Here is a 16507-nt window from a genome sequence, read left to right on the forward strand (position 1 = left end):
GTACCTTTGGATGTGCTGTAGTCTAAAAGCCGATTTCCTGCTTTCCAAATGTATTAACCCCTGCCCCCCCTCCTCCCTTGGCAGGTAAAGCACACTCTGAGGGACCCAGTGCAGTTTATCCCAGAAAAAATTTGTCATTATGGACTGTAGCTTTGGTAACAGCCCAGTAGGGGGCTCCATACATTTTAATTTGTGCCAGAGTGTTGAAGCCACTAAGTTGTTAATAATAAGGACCCTTCCTCTGTAGGACATTTGCGGTAACAACCATCTCCACTTCGCCAACTTCCCCTCCACCTTCTCCACCACTCCTTCCCAGTTTTTTTGTGCAGTCTGCTCATCTCCTAAAAATACCCCCAAATACTTTAAACCTCCCCTTTTCCACACTAACCCCCCTGGCAACTGAGGTAGACCTGTGGACCATTTCCCAACTGCTAACGCTTCACTTTTGGCCCAATTAACTCTTGCAGATGATATTTTTCCAAATGTCTCAACTATGTTTGTTAATTTTGTTACATCATCTTGATGTTGTACAATAACTATTAAATCATCTGCATATGCAGACAAATAAAAACGTGCATTAAAATCTGATAAAAATAAACCATCAATGCGAGACCGGATGTTGTGTAACATAGGCTCAATGGAAAGTGAGTAGAGCATGCCCGACATCGCACAGCCCTGTCTTACTCCTCGTGTAGCTTTAAACGGTTTACACAAGCCCCCATTGAATTTCAGTACACTTTCAATGTCTTCATACATCACCTTGATCCTGGCAATAAAACCATCACTGAGGCCGTACCTCTGTAACACTTTCCAGAGGTAACAGTGCTCAATGCGGTCAAATGCCTTCTCCTGGTCTAACGAAACGAGACCAGCATCTATGCCCAAAGAACCGGAGACGTCCAAAAGATCCCGAATTAGTGACACATTGTCAACTATGGACCTGCCGGGCACGCAGTATGTCTGGGTCCGGTGGATGACCTGGTCCATCACTTTCTTCAGCCTATTGGCCAGGACTTTAGACAGCATTTTGTAGTCTGTACATAGCAGAGAGACCGGTCGCCAGTTTTTAATGTCCTGCAGGTCACCCTTCTTGGGTAACAACGTCAGAACTGCTCTCCTGCAGCTCTGAGGTAGACAAGAGTCCTCAAAACTTTCGTTAAAAATATCCAACATGTCCTCTTTCAGTTCATTCCAGAACACCTTAAAAAATTCAGGCGGTAGTCCATCAATGCCAGGGGCCTTCCCCCCCTGCATGCTCTGCAGTGCTGCATAGACCTCCTCTGAAGTGAGAGGAGCCTCCAGTTCCTTGTTAGTCCCCTCAGAGACCTTTGGCAGCCCACTGCAGAAAGAATTAAAAGCCACCTCATCCTCACTGTACTCGCTTCTGTACAGATGAGCGTAAAAGTCCACAGCCCTCTTCCGTATCTCGCTGCTGTCAGTCAACAAATGTCCTTCATCGGAGCGCAGAGCGTGAATACATCTGCTTTGCCCCTTTTTCTTCTCCAGGCTGAAAAAAAACTTAGATGGTGAGTCCATTAGAGTTTCACTCTGGAACCGGGACCGGACCAGCGCCCCCTGCGCCTTAGAGCCCAGCAGGTCAGCCAAAATGGCCTTTTTGTATTTGAGGTCATCAAAACTGCCTCGATTTCCTGTGGATGCTGCAGCATTCTGCAACTCCACTATTTCAATCTCCAGATCATTCATGGATCTGGTGATGTCACGGGAGACATTGAAAGTGTACTGTTGACAAAAATTCTTAATCTCCACCTTTCCACAATCCCACCACTGTTTTAGAGACGCAAAATCTCCCTTTCTAGTTTTAAAAACTTGCCATAGAAAAATGAAGCTCTCTTTAAAATGCGTGTCTAGCAGCAGGGCAGTATTAAAGTGCCAATATGCAGACTTGTGCTTAACATTAGCAATAAACACATTGCACGACACCATGGCATGGTCAGAGAACCCAACAGGTATTATACTGCACCCTTTAAAAGTGCTGAAGTGCTGTTTAAAACAATATATTCTATCCAACCTGGCCATAGAAAAAAAATCTCCTCTGTTCTGAACCCACGTGTACTGTCTGTGATTATTGTTCATACCTCTCCATACATCAGTTAGGCTGTGGGTTTCAACCAGACGCTTCATGGCTCGTTTTGACTCGCCATGAGGCTCGACATGATTTCTGTCAAAAAAATCATCTTCCGTACAATTAAAATCACCAGATAAAAATAAAAATACATCAGGCCCACATTGACTTAAAACCTTACTTAATTCATTCAAAAACAGGATTCGGGCAGGCCCAACATTAGGAGCATATACATTAATAAACACCATATTAAAAAGCTCATACTTTGCTCTGACTACCATCAGTCTACCATTCATTATTTCCTCGACTTCAAAGGACTTTGGAATAAAATCTCTGGAAAAGAGAATTGCCACCCCACTACTGCTATTACAAAGATGGCTTAAAACAACCTCCCCCTCCCACTCCATCTTCCAGTCAGTCTCATTTAAAGTGTCACTGTGCGTTTCTTGAATGAACATAACATTAATGTTCTTCAGTTTTATCATTTCAAACAAACATGCTCTCTTCCTCACATCTCTGGCCCCATTAATATTGAGAGTGGAAACCCTGAATTCACTCATGATGCATGATATGAGGGAAAAAAACCACAATAAAAACCACAAAAGACATCCAGTCTTACACAGAGGTTGCATCTTCATTTTTAGCTTTGGATGTAGACTTCTTTATCCATTTTCGGAGTCTAAAAACCTCTTGCTGGGTAAAGCAACCCTCTCCTTTCTGATTCATTTGGGATCTAACTGATTTTACAAACAAATCTATGTCCTTAAAATGATCTTCAATTTGTACATTCTTCATATTTTTTGTTGTCTGCAGAAAACTTTTAACTTGCCTCATCTCATAAAACTTTTCTTTCTGAGACCCACTAACACTTAGTGAGTCAAAAGGGCCAAACATAGGCTGACTAGAAGTAAAAGAAAGAGGCTGGCTGCCCTCACACTCTTCCTCCCCCTCCCCCTCCCCTTCCTCCTCTTCCTCCCCCTCCCTCTCCTCTCTCTCCTCCTCCTCCCCATCATCAACCACTTCATCTTCCTCCTTTTCCCTCTCCTCCTCCTCCTCCTCCTCCAAAGTGCCTGCACTAAGCACACGCTCTGCCTGCTTACCCTGCCGTGTGCAAATGTCCAATTTGATCCCTTTCTTTGGCAGAGACACATCATTGCTTTTTTGTTTTCTTTTGAGAGTATTGCTCTCAACACCAACTTGCACAGCTTCACCTGTATCCATCTGATCAGCCATTGCTGCTGCTTCAGGCTCGGCCACATTATTCTCATCCTGCCTGACAACTGCCGTGTCCTGCTCTTGGTTAACTGTCTGCTCAATTTGTTGTTCTCCTGTCTCCTGCTCACCAGTGTCCTCTGCCTGCTCAGACCCCTCATCATCTGAGACAACCTGAGCCTGTGCTTTTGCAGCGTTTCCCCACACTCCCCCCGCCCGCACATTCCCAGCATCAGCAGCTTTCTCAGGGCAAGTTCGAGCTAAATGCCCCCCCCCCACATCTATAGCATTTCAGAGACCCAGAGTTTGCATACACAGTGTAAACAAAATCATCAATTTTGACATTGAACACCAGCTCAAGTTCTTCGTTTTTATGAAGGATCATTAGAGTCTGCCGTCTGTGCGACACGACATGTTTCAAAAGCGGTGATTTACACCCTGACGGCAGCTTTCTAATTGGGGAAACCAGTTTTCCAAATCGAGACAATTCTCTTTCCAAAGCATAATCACTAACAAACGGCGGAACATTTGAGATAATAACCCGCTTTGCATGTGTGGACAGCGGAGAGACAGAAACAAATGATCCATTCAGTTCAACACCTTTTACAACCAGCTGATTCACTTTGTCAGTACAGTCAACGAAAATAACGACCGCGCCGTTCATTCGCGCGGCGGATTTAACATTGTCATAGCCCACAACTGCGCCAACAGCAAGACCACATTCTTCCACTGAGCAAGTAGTATTAATCTTAACACCGTGCTTACGTGTTAAACCGGTCATGTCCATGACCGTGAAAACAAAGCCAACCAGCTAACGCTGGCCGACAGAAAAACAAAACAACAATACAACTTGGGTCAAAATAAAACAAACACTAAACAAAACAAAACAAAGCCAACCAGCTAACGCTGGCCGACAGAAAAACAAAACAACAATACAACTTGGGTCAAAATAAAACAAACACTAAACAAAACAAAACAAAACAAAACAGAAAACAAAGTTTGAAAAAGCGCTCTCCGTAGAGAAAAAATATCAAACAAACAAACCGCTCTCACACGCTCAGCACATCCACACCCACTCAGAGAGAGAGAGAGAGAGAGAGAGAGAGAGAGAGAGACAGACAGACAGACAGACAGACAGACAGACAGACAGACAGACAGACAGACAGACAGACAGACAGACAGACGAGAAACAGATGGAGAATAGAGAGGTGTGAGTATAAAAAAGAGAGTGGAGGTGAGAAACAAGCAAATGCAGTCCAAGGACAGAAAAAAATAAAGAGATAGAGGGAGAGCTATGCTGGCAGCATAGTGAGCATACTTTAAAGAAGTCAATTTTCTTTGCCTACCGAACAAAATTGTTTTATTTGAGTAGGCCTCCTTGATCACATTGGCAAAATGCTGAATTTACTGTAGTATCTCCAAAGCACTTTACAAAGTGCATTATGATTAGCCATTCACAACAGTGGAGGAAACCATTCAAGGCACCATCCTTCTCATCATGATCAGTTAGGGGTTCGGTGTCTTGCTCAAGGACACTCCAGACACAAACAAGGATCTTCTGATTCCCAAGCAGATTATCTTTTTCACTGAGCCACTGTAAAATGGTAAATGGTGCATTTATATAGCGCCTTTATCCAAGGCGCTTTACATAGATTGTGCATTACATTCACCCATTCACACACACACAATCATACAACGATGGTGGCGGAATTATGCAAGGCACCAACCAGCACATCAGGAGAAATTAGGGGTTCAGTGTCTTGCTCAGGGACACTTCCTCTGGGGGAGCCCGGGTTCGAGCTGGCAACCTTGTGGTTACCATCCAGCCACTCTACCCCTGAGCCACCACCGCCCACTGTACTGCTATGCAGTGATGTTTGACTAGTTAGAAAATGTTGGAGGTACAAGAAGTGCCTAAACTAAAAGAACTTTGGCAAGGTAATGCCTTAATTTTAGTTTTTATCTGCAATGACATCATTTTGTTCTTATGACCTTGCCAAATGTTGTTGCTGCAAGAAGAATGCAGCCTTGCGCAAGAAATGTCTTTTGAGTTGCCAGTGCCTTTCTGCCATGCATTTGTATGGTAAAGACGTGCTGAAGACTGAAGTGCAGTTCAGTGCACTCTCTCAGTGCATAGCAATTTGTGAAGAGGAGCTCTCCTTTCATGTCTAACTGTCTATAATCTTGATCATAAATGCATAACAGAAAGGCACTGTAAGCTCAAAACCTGCGTTCTGTAGCCACTTCCTGCCATCTGCAATGTTTCCTGTTGTTTCCCTTGACAAGTGAAAACACCTTCTTCTCTCATTAGCTCATGTGTTATCATTCAACTATGTTTATCCTGTGGAAATAATGTAGCCTTTCTGTGGTTTCTTGTACAGTACAGTACAGTACAGTACAGTACAGTACAGTACAGTACAGTACAGTACAGTACAGTACAGTACAGTACAGTACAGTACAGTACAGTACAGTACAGTACAGTACAGTACAGTATGTATGTATGTATGTATGTATGTATGTATGTATGTATGTATGTATGTATGTATGTATGTATGTATGTATGTATGTATGAAGATCCCTGTTATCGCACAATGTGTGCAGGAGTTTTTGACTCAACAGTATAACAAGTCTGTTTACATTCATACACGTACTTTCTGAAACACAGGATGCAAATAACATTATAATTTTCATGTTTGCCATAAGGTTTTCAAAGATGAAAGCAGAACAAACACGTGTAGAGCTTATAAACGTACTGAACCAACCTGTTTCTGGCTGATGATTCTAACTGAAGTTTGAGAGGAGATCAAACAGTATTACGCCAGAAGGAAATGGTTTGTTAGCAGTTAGAAATATATACATACAGTAACACTCTTATCTAAAAGAGTAAAGTATGATGTAATGTTAGCCAGCCTGTGGGAGCGTTTTTATCAGGCTGTGTTTTGGGTATTTGTTAATACCCAAAACAGCTCTGAGCTGCTCACCATACGTGTTCATTTAACTTGGAAACTATGGTATCCATAAAGGTCCCATATGGTCCCCATATGTGTTATTTTAACACTATAGGATTTTGGATTTATTTTATTTATTTGCCCAATGTATTTTTATTGAGTACTCAAAACACACAGACTAAGACGTTGATGTTAAGTGAGTGAGTGATACCAAGTGAGTTAAGCGAAGTAAAATGCGGGCAGGGAGTAACTCACCATGCACCCCCCATCCTCCACGCACGCACGCACGCACGCACACACGCACGCACGCACGCACGCACGCACGCACGCACGCACGCACGCACGCACGCACGCACGCACGCACGCACGCACGCACGCACGCACGCACACACACACACTCCTCCACAGCCACTGCAGACAAGGCAGCTGTTCCAGCCAAGTCAAGATTGTACAGTGGAGCCAAAGCTCCCATGAGCAGCTGTTCATTAAAACTATACACAGCTTCCAGGATCATTAATAATAATAATAATAATAATAATAATAATAATAATAATAATAATAATAATAATAATAATAAAATACACTTTATAAGTCAGAAGTTGTAAACCGTTTCTGAATGATAAAATGGTTTACAAAGTGTGGCTGAGAGTTGAAAGCTATATGGTGGCATGCTGACATATAACTGTCTGTGCGTGTGTGTGTGTGTGTGTGTGTGTGTGTGTGTGTGTGTGTGTGTGTGTGTGTGTGTGTGTGTGTGTGTGTGTGTGTGTGTGTGCGCGCGTGCGTGTGCGCGTGCGCGTGTGTGTGTGTGGCAGCCAGGTGTGTGTGTGGCAGGGTGTTGCTCAGAAGGGCAAACCTTTCCCATGGTAAATAGGTTTAAAAAGCAATGTAGTCGTTATCCTCCCTTCAGGGCACAGTTTTGTTCACTTATCAAGTTATCAGACACACTGTGAGTGAGCTGCTCCTGCCGATTGGCTATAGTGTCTGTGATGTCACCGGGGCATGCCTATAAGAGAAGGGAGACTCAAGTCTGCTGCTTCCACAAGGCGAGTGATGTGGCAGAGTGAAAGACTGCATTCATGTGTGTACAATGTGTGTGTGCATGCATGCGTGTTTGTGTGCATGTGTGACACACGAAACTGGGGGCTCCAGCTGAGCTAAAGAGGAAGTGAGATTTTAAACCCATATAATACCACGGTGTTGTGGACTGGAAGGCACTTTGTGGATTATCAAGTTATTGGGAGTGCAATGCACACTGAGGACCTTTAAGATTGTATGGATGAGACAGGGACAGGTGAGAGATGTCTAGATTGTTACGGAGACAGCACATAATGCTTTGCACATGCACTGTTTTTATATGAAGTACGTACTGTACATGCTTGAAAGATGGATCCTGTAATTGTGCATTGATAGTTACTGCAGCAACCTGTTTAATTACTTCATATAACTTGAGTGCACAGTTCATATTATTCACAAACCTCATGTTTGTTTGACAGTTTGTTTGTTTTAGAATAGTCTGACTTAATTTGAGTTTTAAACCGTGGAATTCAACCTTTGCTTCAGTCTAAATCTTGATCATTCTGCAAGTACCATATATCAGTGTAACCCAATCACTAAGACAACATATGAAGTAAAGAGGCCCCCAAAATAGCAGAAGTGAAAGGACAATAATGAATAATACATGACTCTACAACCTAGTCCATGCTTGACTTATTGTGACAGGTTGCTGACATAAGATAATGTAGCCCAGTGTGAGGGCATTTTTTGGTTTTAACAACCTTGTGCAACCTTGTGCGTGCATGCATGCGTGTGCGCACACACACGCGCACGCACACATGCACACACACACACGCACACACATGCACATGCACATACTATGACAATGTTTTATGACAAAGCTCCCGAGTAGTGACAATCCTTTGTCAATACTCCTAAATAAGCAAGTGATTATTTTTTTCAACAAAACTGTGCCTTGGATATTTTAGTTGTGAAGTACTACTCTACATTATTCTACAATGCAAAGGAACTTAAACTTTATTGCTTTTCATCCAACCCACTCCAAAGTGCACCTGAGTCTTGGTTATAACATGTGTGCCATGCAGTGCTCCTATAGGCTACCTTTGTCCCTGTTTGCTTTGCCTATGTCTGTTTAGTTCACTAAGTGCTGAAATAAGCCTGTGTGTGTGTGTGTGTGTGTGTGTGTGTGTGTGTGTGTGTGTGTGTGTGTGTGTGTGTGTGTGTGTGTGTGTGTGTGTGTGTGTGTGTGTGTGTGTGTGTGTGTGTGTGTGTGCGCGCGCACGAGCGCGCGCGAGCGCGTCTGTCTGTCTGTCTGTCTGTCTGTCTGTCTGTCTGTCTGAGTCTGTATTATTTTGTTTCTGTGTGTACCTGTACTGTATGTGTGAGTTTTGTGGTTGTCATGCACCACTACATAACAACCTCTCCATTGTCAGTGTCAAATCAGTTGTGTTCGATCATCTGAGTATCTGTACAGACAGTATATTGTGTGCGTGCGTGCGTGCGTGCGTGCGTGCGTGCGTGCGTGCATGCGTGCGTGCGTGCGTGCGTGCGTGTGCGTGTCTGTGTGTGCACAGACACGCATGCACAAGCACACACACATGCACACAAGCCTTGTGTGTATGTGTGTGTGTGTGTGTGTGTGTGTGTGTGTGTGTGTGTGTGTGTGTGTGTGTGTGTGTGTGTGAACTGCCATAAACTGGCACCTTTTATGGAATGAAAAGCACAAGAGATGCTGTGATACATCTTTTACATTGCTGTCTTGTGTGAGTCGCATTCAAGTAGATACAACTTTATTTAAGAAATAGTAAGTGGAGTTATGTAAACTTTGCTTTTAAATGTATACAGTTCCTGAGATTACATGTGAGATTGCAGTGTCTTACTTTGTACAATATAAAACAATATTGATAAAATGAGGTTACTGTAGATCTCTTCAGGCTAGACTAAATTAAACATATAGCCAAGGTTGATGTGTCATCAATGTCACTATCACTAACCACCCCAGCCATAAGCTCATAGTAGGCCTACCTGGAGGCAGGTGATACGGCAGTATCAAATGCCAAACTGACAGTTATAAGGTACAGTTTCCACAACCAGGTCATCAGGCTGCTCAACAGACCTGAGCCCTTAAATGCTCCCATTACACTGGCACTATACTGTATGTCTGTTAATATACTCCCTTTCCATTTCAGACATATTTTATATCTGCTGCTACATGATATGTACTGTATGTGTACAAGAGACTGAGGTATTGTTTGAGTACACTATGCATATGTGTGTTCTCCTTTTTGTTCATGTTCTCCTTTGTCATTTAATTAAATGTATAACAGCAATTTGTGAGTAGCTTGTACAGTACCGAGAAAGAAAAGAAACACGCTGTTACACCCTTGCCTCTGGTGAGGGTAATAGGTAACCTCTTAGCACCACTGTACACAACCAAAGAAACACGCTGTTACACCCTTGCCTCTGGTGAGGGTAATAGGTAACCTCTTAGCACCACTGTACACAACCAAAGGGTGGCAAGACACAGCTTAGCTGACTGTAACATATGTATTCTTCTAGTGACATAGTGGTAAAAAACAACCCACAGGAGACCATCATACTTCTGCAAAGAACAAGAACATATAGAAACAAGAGGAACTAACCAGGTGCTCAATGGAGGTAGCAGGATGTGATAATGATAAAAAGGTGCTCACACGGATCAAAAAACGGGATCAATACATGATAAAAAGAGAAGGATCCGGGCACACAAAGTTAACAAATGAGGAACGCCTTTATTGATTAAAGGGCAACTGCCAACATGTTTCGACCTAACAGGTCTTCATCAGGGCAAGAATGAATGAATGAACAATGAAATGACACCTATGATATATGAAAATAATAAATATAAAGGCATTTCTTCTCTGGCAAACCTATAAGCATGTGGATTCAGACCAACATTTTCCTATAGCCAATAGTTAATTGGCTTTGTGGACTCACCACTTTTATCTTTTGTAATTATCATGTACTGTATATAGGTACTTACTGTGTGATAATAATACATGAAAATACTAGCTTAGCTCTTGACTCAGCAACTATATTTCTGTTTGAAAGTTAAAATTATAGGGATAATATTGTGATTTTGGCTTTTTGTAGAGGTTGGGTGCACCTCTGTAGAAGTGAAATAGTAATCCGGTAATCCGGTAAAACATATGGGCAAATTGTATTTTAAATGAAAGAATAACCTAGAATGAACTGTGTGTTCAGAGAAATGTTATTTTAATGTTCTTTATGAAATGGAGAAAACCCCTGGCACACAGACTGATTTGGATGTTAGTTTAACACTGTGCAGCTGGAATTTAATAACTGTAGGCATCAGAAGGTTTTATGGTGTGTTTAGAAAACAATGGACCAATGGCACGGCTCCATCAGTAATGAAATTGGAAAACATTGCATTCAAGTTCGGCTATAAACAAAGTGTTATTTCAAGTCTTTTAAACATCCACTATATCAGGATCTGACCTGAGCAAAATGATGTTTTGCAGATGGAAAGCGTGAATAACTCCTCTGTGCTGTCTCCTGATGGGTCGTCGGGGAACAGCGATGCAATGCTCGCGTTGGTGGGTGCTCTTATGACCATGCTGGTGATGGTCATAGTCTTTGGTAAATGTTCCTCTGCTTCGTCATTCATTTAGGCAAAATAAAAATGTCATGTTCTCTTTATAATAACATTGTCTTTGTTATATTCTACGCGGGGGAGAGGAGGGGGGGGTTACCCGATCAGTCCTCAAAAGCATATGTATACATATATATGTATGTGTATATATAATGTTTTTGTGGGTTTAACAACACCTTTTCTAGGAAAAAAAGCGTGAGGGGGCTTTTAGTTTTAGTTCCGTTAGAATGTTGGAGCATTGAACATATTAATATTTTGGCGAGCCACAGTGATTGACAAATGAAAGGACAATTAAGGGTCAGAAACTCTCCGACTGGAACTGTATTTTCTCAAAAGAGCATTAACACATTCTGGGCATTAAAGGGGAATTTAACAAATCTGTACAATGGGGGCATTTATATGCTTTTTCAGCCCAAAAACCATTGGCTTGTATCCCAGTATGCCTACTTGGACATAAGTGCCCAATACAGCATACACCCTGGCCATTCTAAGAAATTACCATTTACTTAAAGGGTTGTTTACCTCAACATCAAATCATCTACAAGATTTCAACTCATCGTGACACTACACATTGTGAACTTGTAGATCTGCTATTTCTGCCCGAATGTTTGCCCCAGAATAGGGATGTTAGGGCTCATTGTGGTTAACATGGCAACAGTTGGTCTAATGGAGCCTAACCTTGATACTCTCTAGGTAATGTCCTGGTGATCACGGCCATCTTGCGCTTCCAGCGTCTCCACACAGTCACCAACATCTTCATAATCTCACTGGCTGCCGCTGACCTCATCATGGGCCTGGTCGTGGTCCCCTTCGGGGCCTCCTACATCCTGCTACACACCTGGCACTTCGGCAACTTGCTGTGTGAGATGTGGACTGCGACTGACGTGCTGTGCGTCACGGCCAGCATCGAGACGCTGTGTATAATCGCTCTGGACCGATACCTGGCCATCACCTCGCCGCTGCGTTACCCGATGCTGCTCACCAAGTAGGAGAGAGAGATGGCTTTGAAAGAGTTTAAACACTTTGCTGCACTCATGTCATCTGGTGCAGTCTAATTGCTTTGCAGGTTCACAATAAAAAAAGATGACATAGAAAGCTAAAAGATGGAGGATTTTGACAAGAGTCCATTTTGATCTTAGACTTTTGTTATCAGTGTTCTTCATACATGATTATGCTATAGATATTTGACTTTGTATTTTGAACATAGGTCTCAACCATTTCAAACATTCCTGTAAAGAATATGTTGCCCAATTTCTCCCTTTCATTTCCTCTCTTTTGACATTTATCTGACCAGGCGTCGTGCCTTTGGCATAGTGCTGGGCGTCTGGGTGGTGGCTGCTCTCATCTCCTTCCTGCCCATCCACATGAAGTGGTCGGTGTCCAATGACGAGGTGGCCCAACAATGCCTGTATGACGAGCACTGCTGCGACTTCAACACCAACGCAGCCTACGCCGTGTCCTCGTCCATCATCTCTTTCTACTTGCCACTGGCGGTGATGATTTTCACGTACGCCCGTGTGTTCCAGGAGGCCCGGAAACAGCTGAAGAAAATGCGGGAGCAAGAGGGCCTCTTCCAACACTTGCGCCAAGCTCCTGCAGCCGACGGAGTAGAGGAGCTAAAGAAAGGGTCGAAAAATCGGAGCCGAGCAAAAGGGGAGGGCAAGCAGACGTTCAGTAAACGCCATAATTTCATGAGGGAGCACAAGGCTCTGAAAACTCTGGGTATCATCATGGGCACCTTCACCCTATGCTGGCTTCCCTTCTTCATCCTCAACATCCTATTGACGTTTGTGGAGCTGAAGAACGACCTGCCTTTCAGATTGCTCAACTGGCTGGGCTATTCCAACTCGGCCTTTAACCCACTGATCTACTGCCGCAGTGCTTACTTCAGGCACGCCTTTCAGGAGGTGCTGTGTCTGAGGCGGAGGATGGACCCTTACTCCAAGGCTGCATGTAGGAGAAACGGGATTGTGGAGGCTAATGATCTAAAACGACCTCCTCCGTTGGACATTACCCAGGGGTCTAGGTGGGAGGACAACTTGGGAAGACGTACCACAGAAAGCTCACTGTCTCTAGGTGCTCCCACCCCTCTCACTGGGGACCCAACTCTAGATTTATCCCCTGGTTCTCTGGCCCACCAGCAGGCCAATGGCACCAACAGTGGGAGCTGTGAGGAAAATCTGGCCATTTGAACAGAGAGAATATTGGGATTATGTCAAGCACTGGATAACAAAGATTGGGAGGTACGTTGATGCAATACGGACTGCTTATCATTTAGCGCTGTTACTGAAATACCTAGGGAGTACCACAACTGCAGACAGTGGAGAGTGTAATGTGTGTGATGTTGTTATGCAATACATCTGGTTTGATGCATAGTAGCACAGCAACATCACGACAGACAATGTTACAATGCAAACCCACATCCCCTGGAAGGGGTTGATCTAACAACAAGTTGATCTGTTTGGATGTATGGGCTGTCAGGGCCAGAAAGTAGTTTTTTGCCACTCTGTATGCATTCCCGACTTCTCGCACAACTTCTGGGTATGATGATGATGTCACACGCATACCCTCTATAGAGGGTGTATCTCCAAAAGAAGGTGGTACCCTCCTTTTGAAAATCTAAACACAGGTCCATTTTATTCTTTAGTACATTGTGAAGATGTAAAGTACATGTATCGTGTGTAGAAGAATATTATGTTTTGAAAGCCGTGAGACATTATGATCACAATAACACCAATGCAATGCTTTGAATTGATTGCACAGTATATGAAACGTGTATGAAAGGGAGTAGCTAGTAGCTACAGTTTACAACTCTAAATATCTTCTACGTTTCCTTTTAGTGACTCACAGATGTTGCTTAAAGTTCTAGGCGTACTTTCACACTTTATTCTTCTTTTCGGGCTCACCGCGCACTTTAACCCCAATGTCCCTATTTTGGGACATATTCATTAATTATCTCATGTCATATATCATCGCTGTCAGGGGTAAACTTCATATTGATTTGTGTCTGTCTATGGGTTTTACCAATATTTTACCAATTCAAAAATAATAACAATAGTCTCATAACTCCATTGGATCCACTGGAAAGCAGGGTTTTTTTATTTTCTGAAAAGTTATGGTTTTGGACGTACAGTACAAAGTTTCCACACGACAGCCACGGTATGTTAAAGAATTGGGTCAAGCGGTATTTGCAAATAATGCTTGGCATCTGTTGTTTACGCATTCAATTTTAACGTAGCCTACTGTAGCCTACCAGAGGGGTGACGTTCACCCCAGCATGGTATCAAGCATATTAAAACAAATGCCAAGTCTAATTTGCATAATACTTCTCTGAAAGTGACCACACGCAATGAGATGCGTGGGCAGCACGCCCTTCTTCGTCTACCTCTACTTGCAGTAATAGAAATGTTGCCTCATTTTTGAGAAGGTATGATTGTGAATAAATGTTTTCTCAAGGACAAAGGCTCTGGCATTTCACTGGTTTTGAGTCAGTTGCAGGCAGTCAGAAATAGACAGACTGAAAGACATACCGTGCCGAGAAAGAATGCTTGGACATCATCACTGTGCGTCTTGGTGTCCCATTCCAACCTCTCCATGACGCAATGGCTTTTGAAACGTGTTAAGATATTAACTTATGCATGAAGTGTGCCGTTTGCCTCGTGTAATCTTTGGTTCAAGTTGAAGTGTACTCTAATCTAATGTGTTGTATACTTTAGTTTATGTATGTTTGCGTATGATGTGTGTGTGTGTGTGTGTGTGTGTGTGTGTGTGTGTGTGTGTGTGTGTGTGTGTGTGTGTGTGCGCGCGTGTGTGGTCTTTGTACAAGTCAAGGCCTTGACAAGCAGTGGCAGGTGCTATAGTCACAGCAGCTAAAGTCATCTGCTGAGGAAATACAATGATATATCAACACGCACACGCACACTCTCACACACACACACGCGCGCGCACGCGTGCGTGCGTGCATGGGACTGTGTGTCTTTGTCTAAGTCTTTGTGTGTGATTGTTTCACATGTGACATAAATAGTGTAATGTTGGCTTTGTGGTGTACAAGGATGTACTGTAACTCCTCCAGCATTGACACATATTTACATATCAAATATTATTCCAGACAATGAGTGCCAAAAAAAAAACACTTCTCTTCTACTGAGAGCCGACCATGTCAAAATAGATGACAGTGTTTGTGCATGGAGAGAATGACGCCAGCACTTCTGGAACATGAGAAATCGATCGATTTTGTTCTGACCTTTTTAGATATTTGTTGGGCTATTTCTGCCTTTATTGATAGATGTACAGACCGACAGGAAATGTGGAGAGAAACGTGGGGTGACACACAACAAAGGCCGTCGCGATCGGCACTCGAACCCGCAACAGTCTGACAGGCCGGATTAGCAGCCCAGGTGTATATATGGCTATGCCAGCCGTCGGGGCTAATTTTGTTCTGACTTGAACCCATTAATAGTCAGAGAATATTGTCAGAATAATGTCAAATCTGGGAATACATTTCTTACCAAGAAATGTCTTCACCAATGTGTTATTTGTAAAGGTGTCTACTGTACGACCTTTGCTGCATGTCTCTCCCATCTATCTCTCCCTCTTGCCTGTCTACTGTATCTTCACTTGAAACTATGAATAAAGGCAGAAAAGCCAAAAACAAATCTTTAAAAAAAAAAGCACTTTGCCTTATATTGGTTGTTAATGTTACTCCAAATTTCTGCAGCTGTCAAATATTTCCCTAGGGTGGCTGAATAGAAACCAATGTGGGATATGTTAATAGACACCTTTACAAACACATTGGTGAAGACATTTATTGGTAAGAAATGTATTCCCAGATTGTATTAATATCCCCTGACTATAAGACCCCAAAAAATTATACAAGCTCGCAGCGCGGCACGAAGTGGCATGCTTCGAGCTTGTATATCTGCTATTTTTGAACAGTCAAAGAAATCTAAAATGACACAGATGCTTTCCTGGTTTTAATGGGTTAAAATAACCTGAAGGACAGAAGAGTGCTGGCGTCATTCTCTTTATGTTGAGCGTTTTGGAGTCTGTTGTCTCGTTCTTTCTTGACTGTTGAAGTTGTGCTCGCATTCCTCCTTTGAGTGTTGCGCATGGACCTCGAAAATGTATTACTGTATTAAAGGCTTTTGTATAAAATCAATCATGATTTGAAAAGAATTTGGGTGAAGAATTGTCTACTCATATTGTAACGGTGCTTACAAACTTGAATGTCAGAACTAATAAAAGAAACAGCAGCCTAGTCAATCAAAGAACTTTATAGGAATTCTAATGAAGCTCATATAGGGTCAGCACATTGTCAAAGTGCTGAGCAAAGTATTAACCAAGTGAACCCTATACTTATTTGACCGTGGAGGCCTTTATTCTACGCACCCTCCTGTTTTCATTCTCTACAGGTAGTGAAAACAGGAATACAGAGTTCCACTCTACAATGTCACAAGACTCACAACACCTCACATTGCAGCGAATTGTGAGCTTGTAGAACGGCTATTTTGACTGAATGTTATAGGATGCATGAGGTTAAGGTCTATGATTATGAGACGCATTCTATTTGTGGTCTACTGTGGGTTCCAATGATGA

General features: G+C 42.8%; 1 protein-coding gene across 2 annotated transcripts; it reads left to right on the forward strand.

Annotated features, from left to right (window-relative positions):
* Window positions 1-7340: 7340 nt before the first annotated feature.
* LOC306927576 (beta-2 adrenergic receptor-like) lies at window positions 7341-16000 on the forward strand. Of its 2 annotated transcripts, XR_013790542.1 has the most exons (5): window positions 7341-7537; window positions 10782-10899; window positions 11606-11897; window positions 12207-13155; window positions 15198-16000. XR_013790542.1 is itself a non-coding variant. In XM_079507369.1 (4 exons), the coding sequence occupies exons 1-4, from the start codon at window positions 7523-7525 to the stop codon at window positions 13102-13104; spliced, it is 1323 nt and encodes a 440-aa protein (XP_079363495.1). In that variant the 5' UTR covers window positions 7341-7522; the 3' UTR covers window positions 13105-16000. The 2 variants fall into 2 exon arrangements, 1 of the variants encoding a protein (XP_079363495.1); XM_079507369.1 differs by having other exon boundaries at window positions 12207-16000.
* The last annotated feature ends 507 nt before the right edge of the window (window positions 16001-16507 follow it).

The sequence above is a fragment of the Electrona antarctica genome (genome assembly GCF_951216825.1).
Source record: "Electrona antarctica genome assembly, chromosome: 8".
NCBI lineage: Eukaryota > Metazoa > Chordata > Actinopteri > Myctophiformes > Myctophidae > Electrona > Electrona antarctica.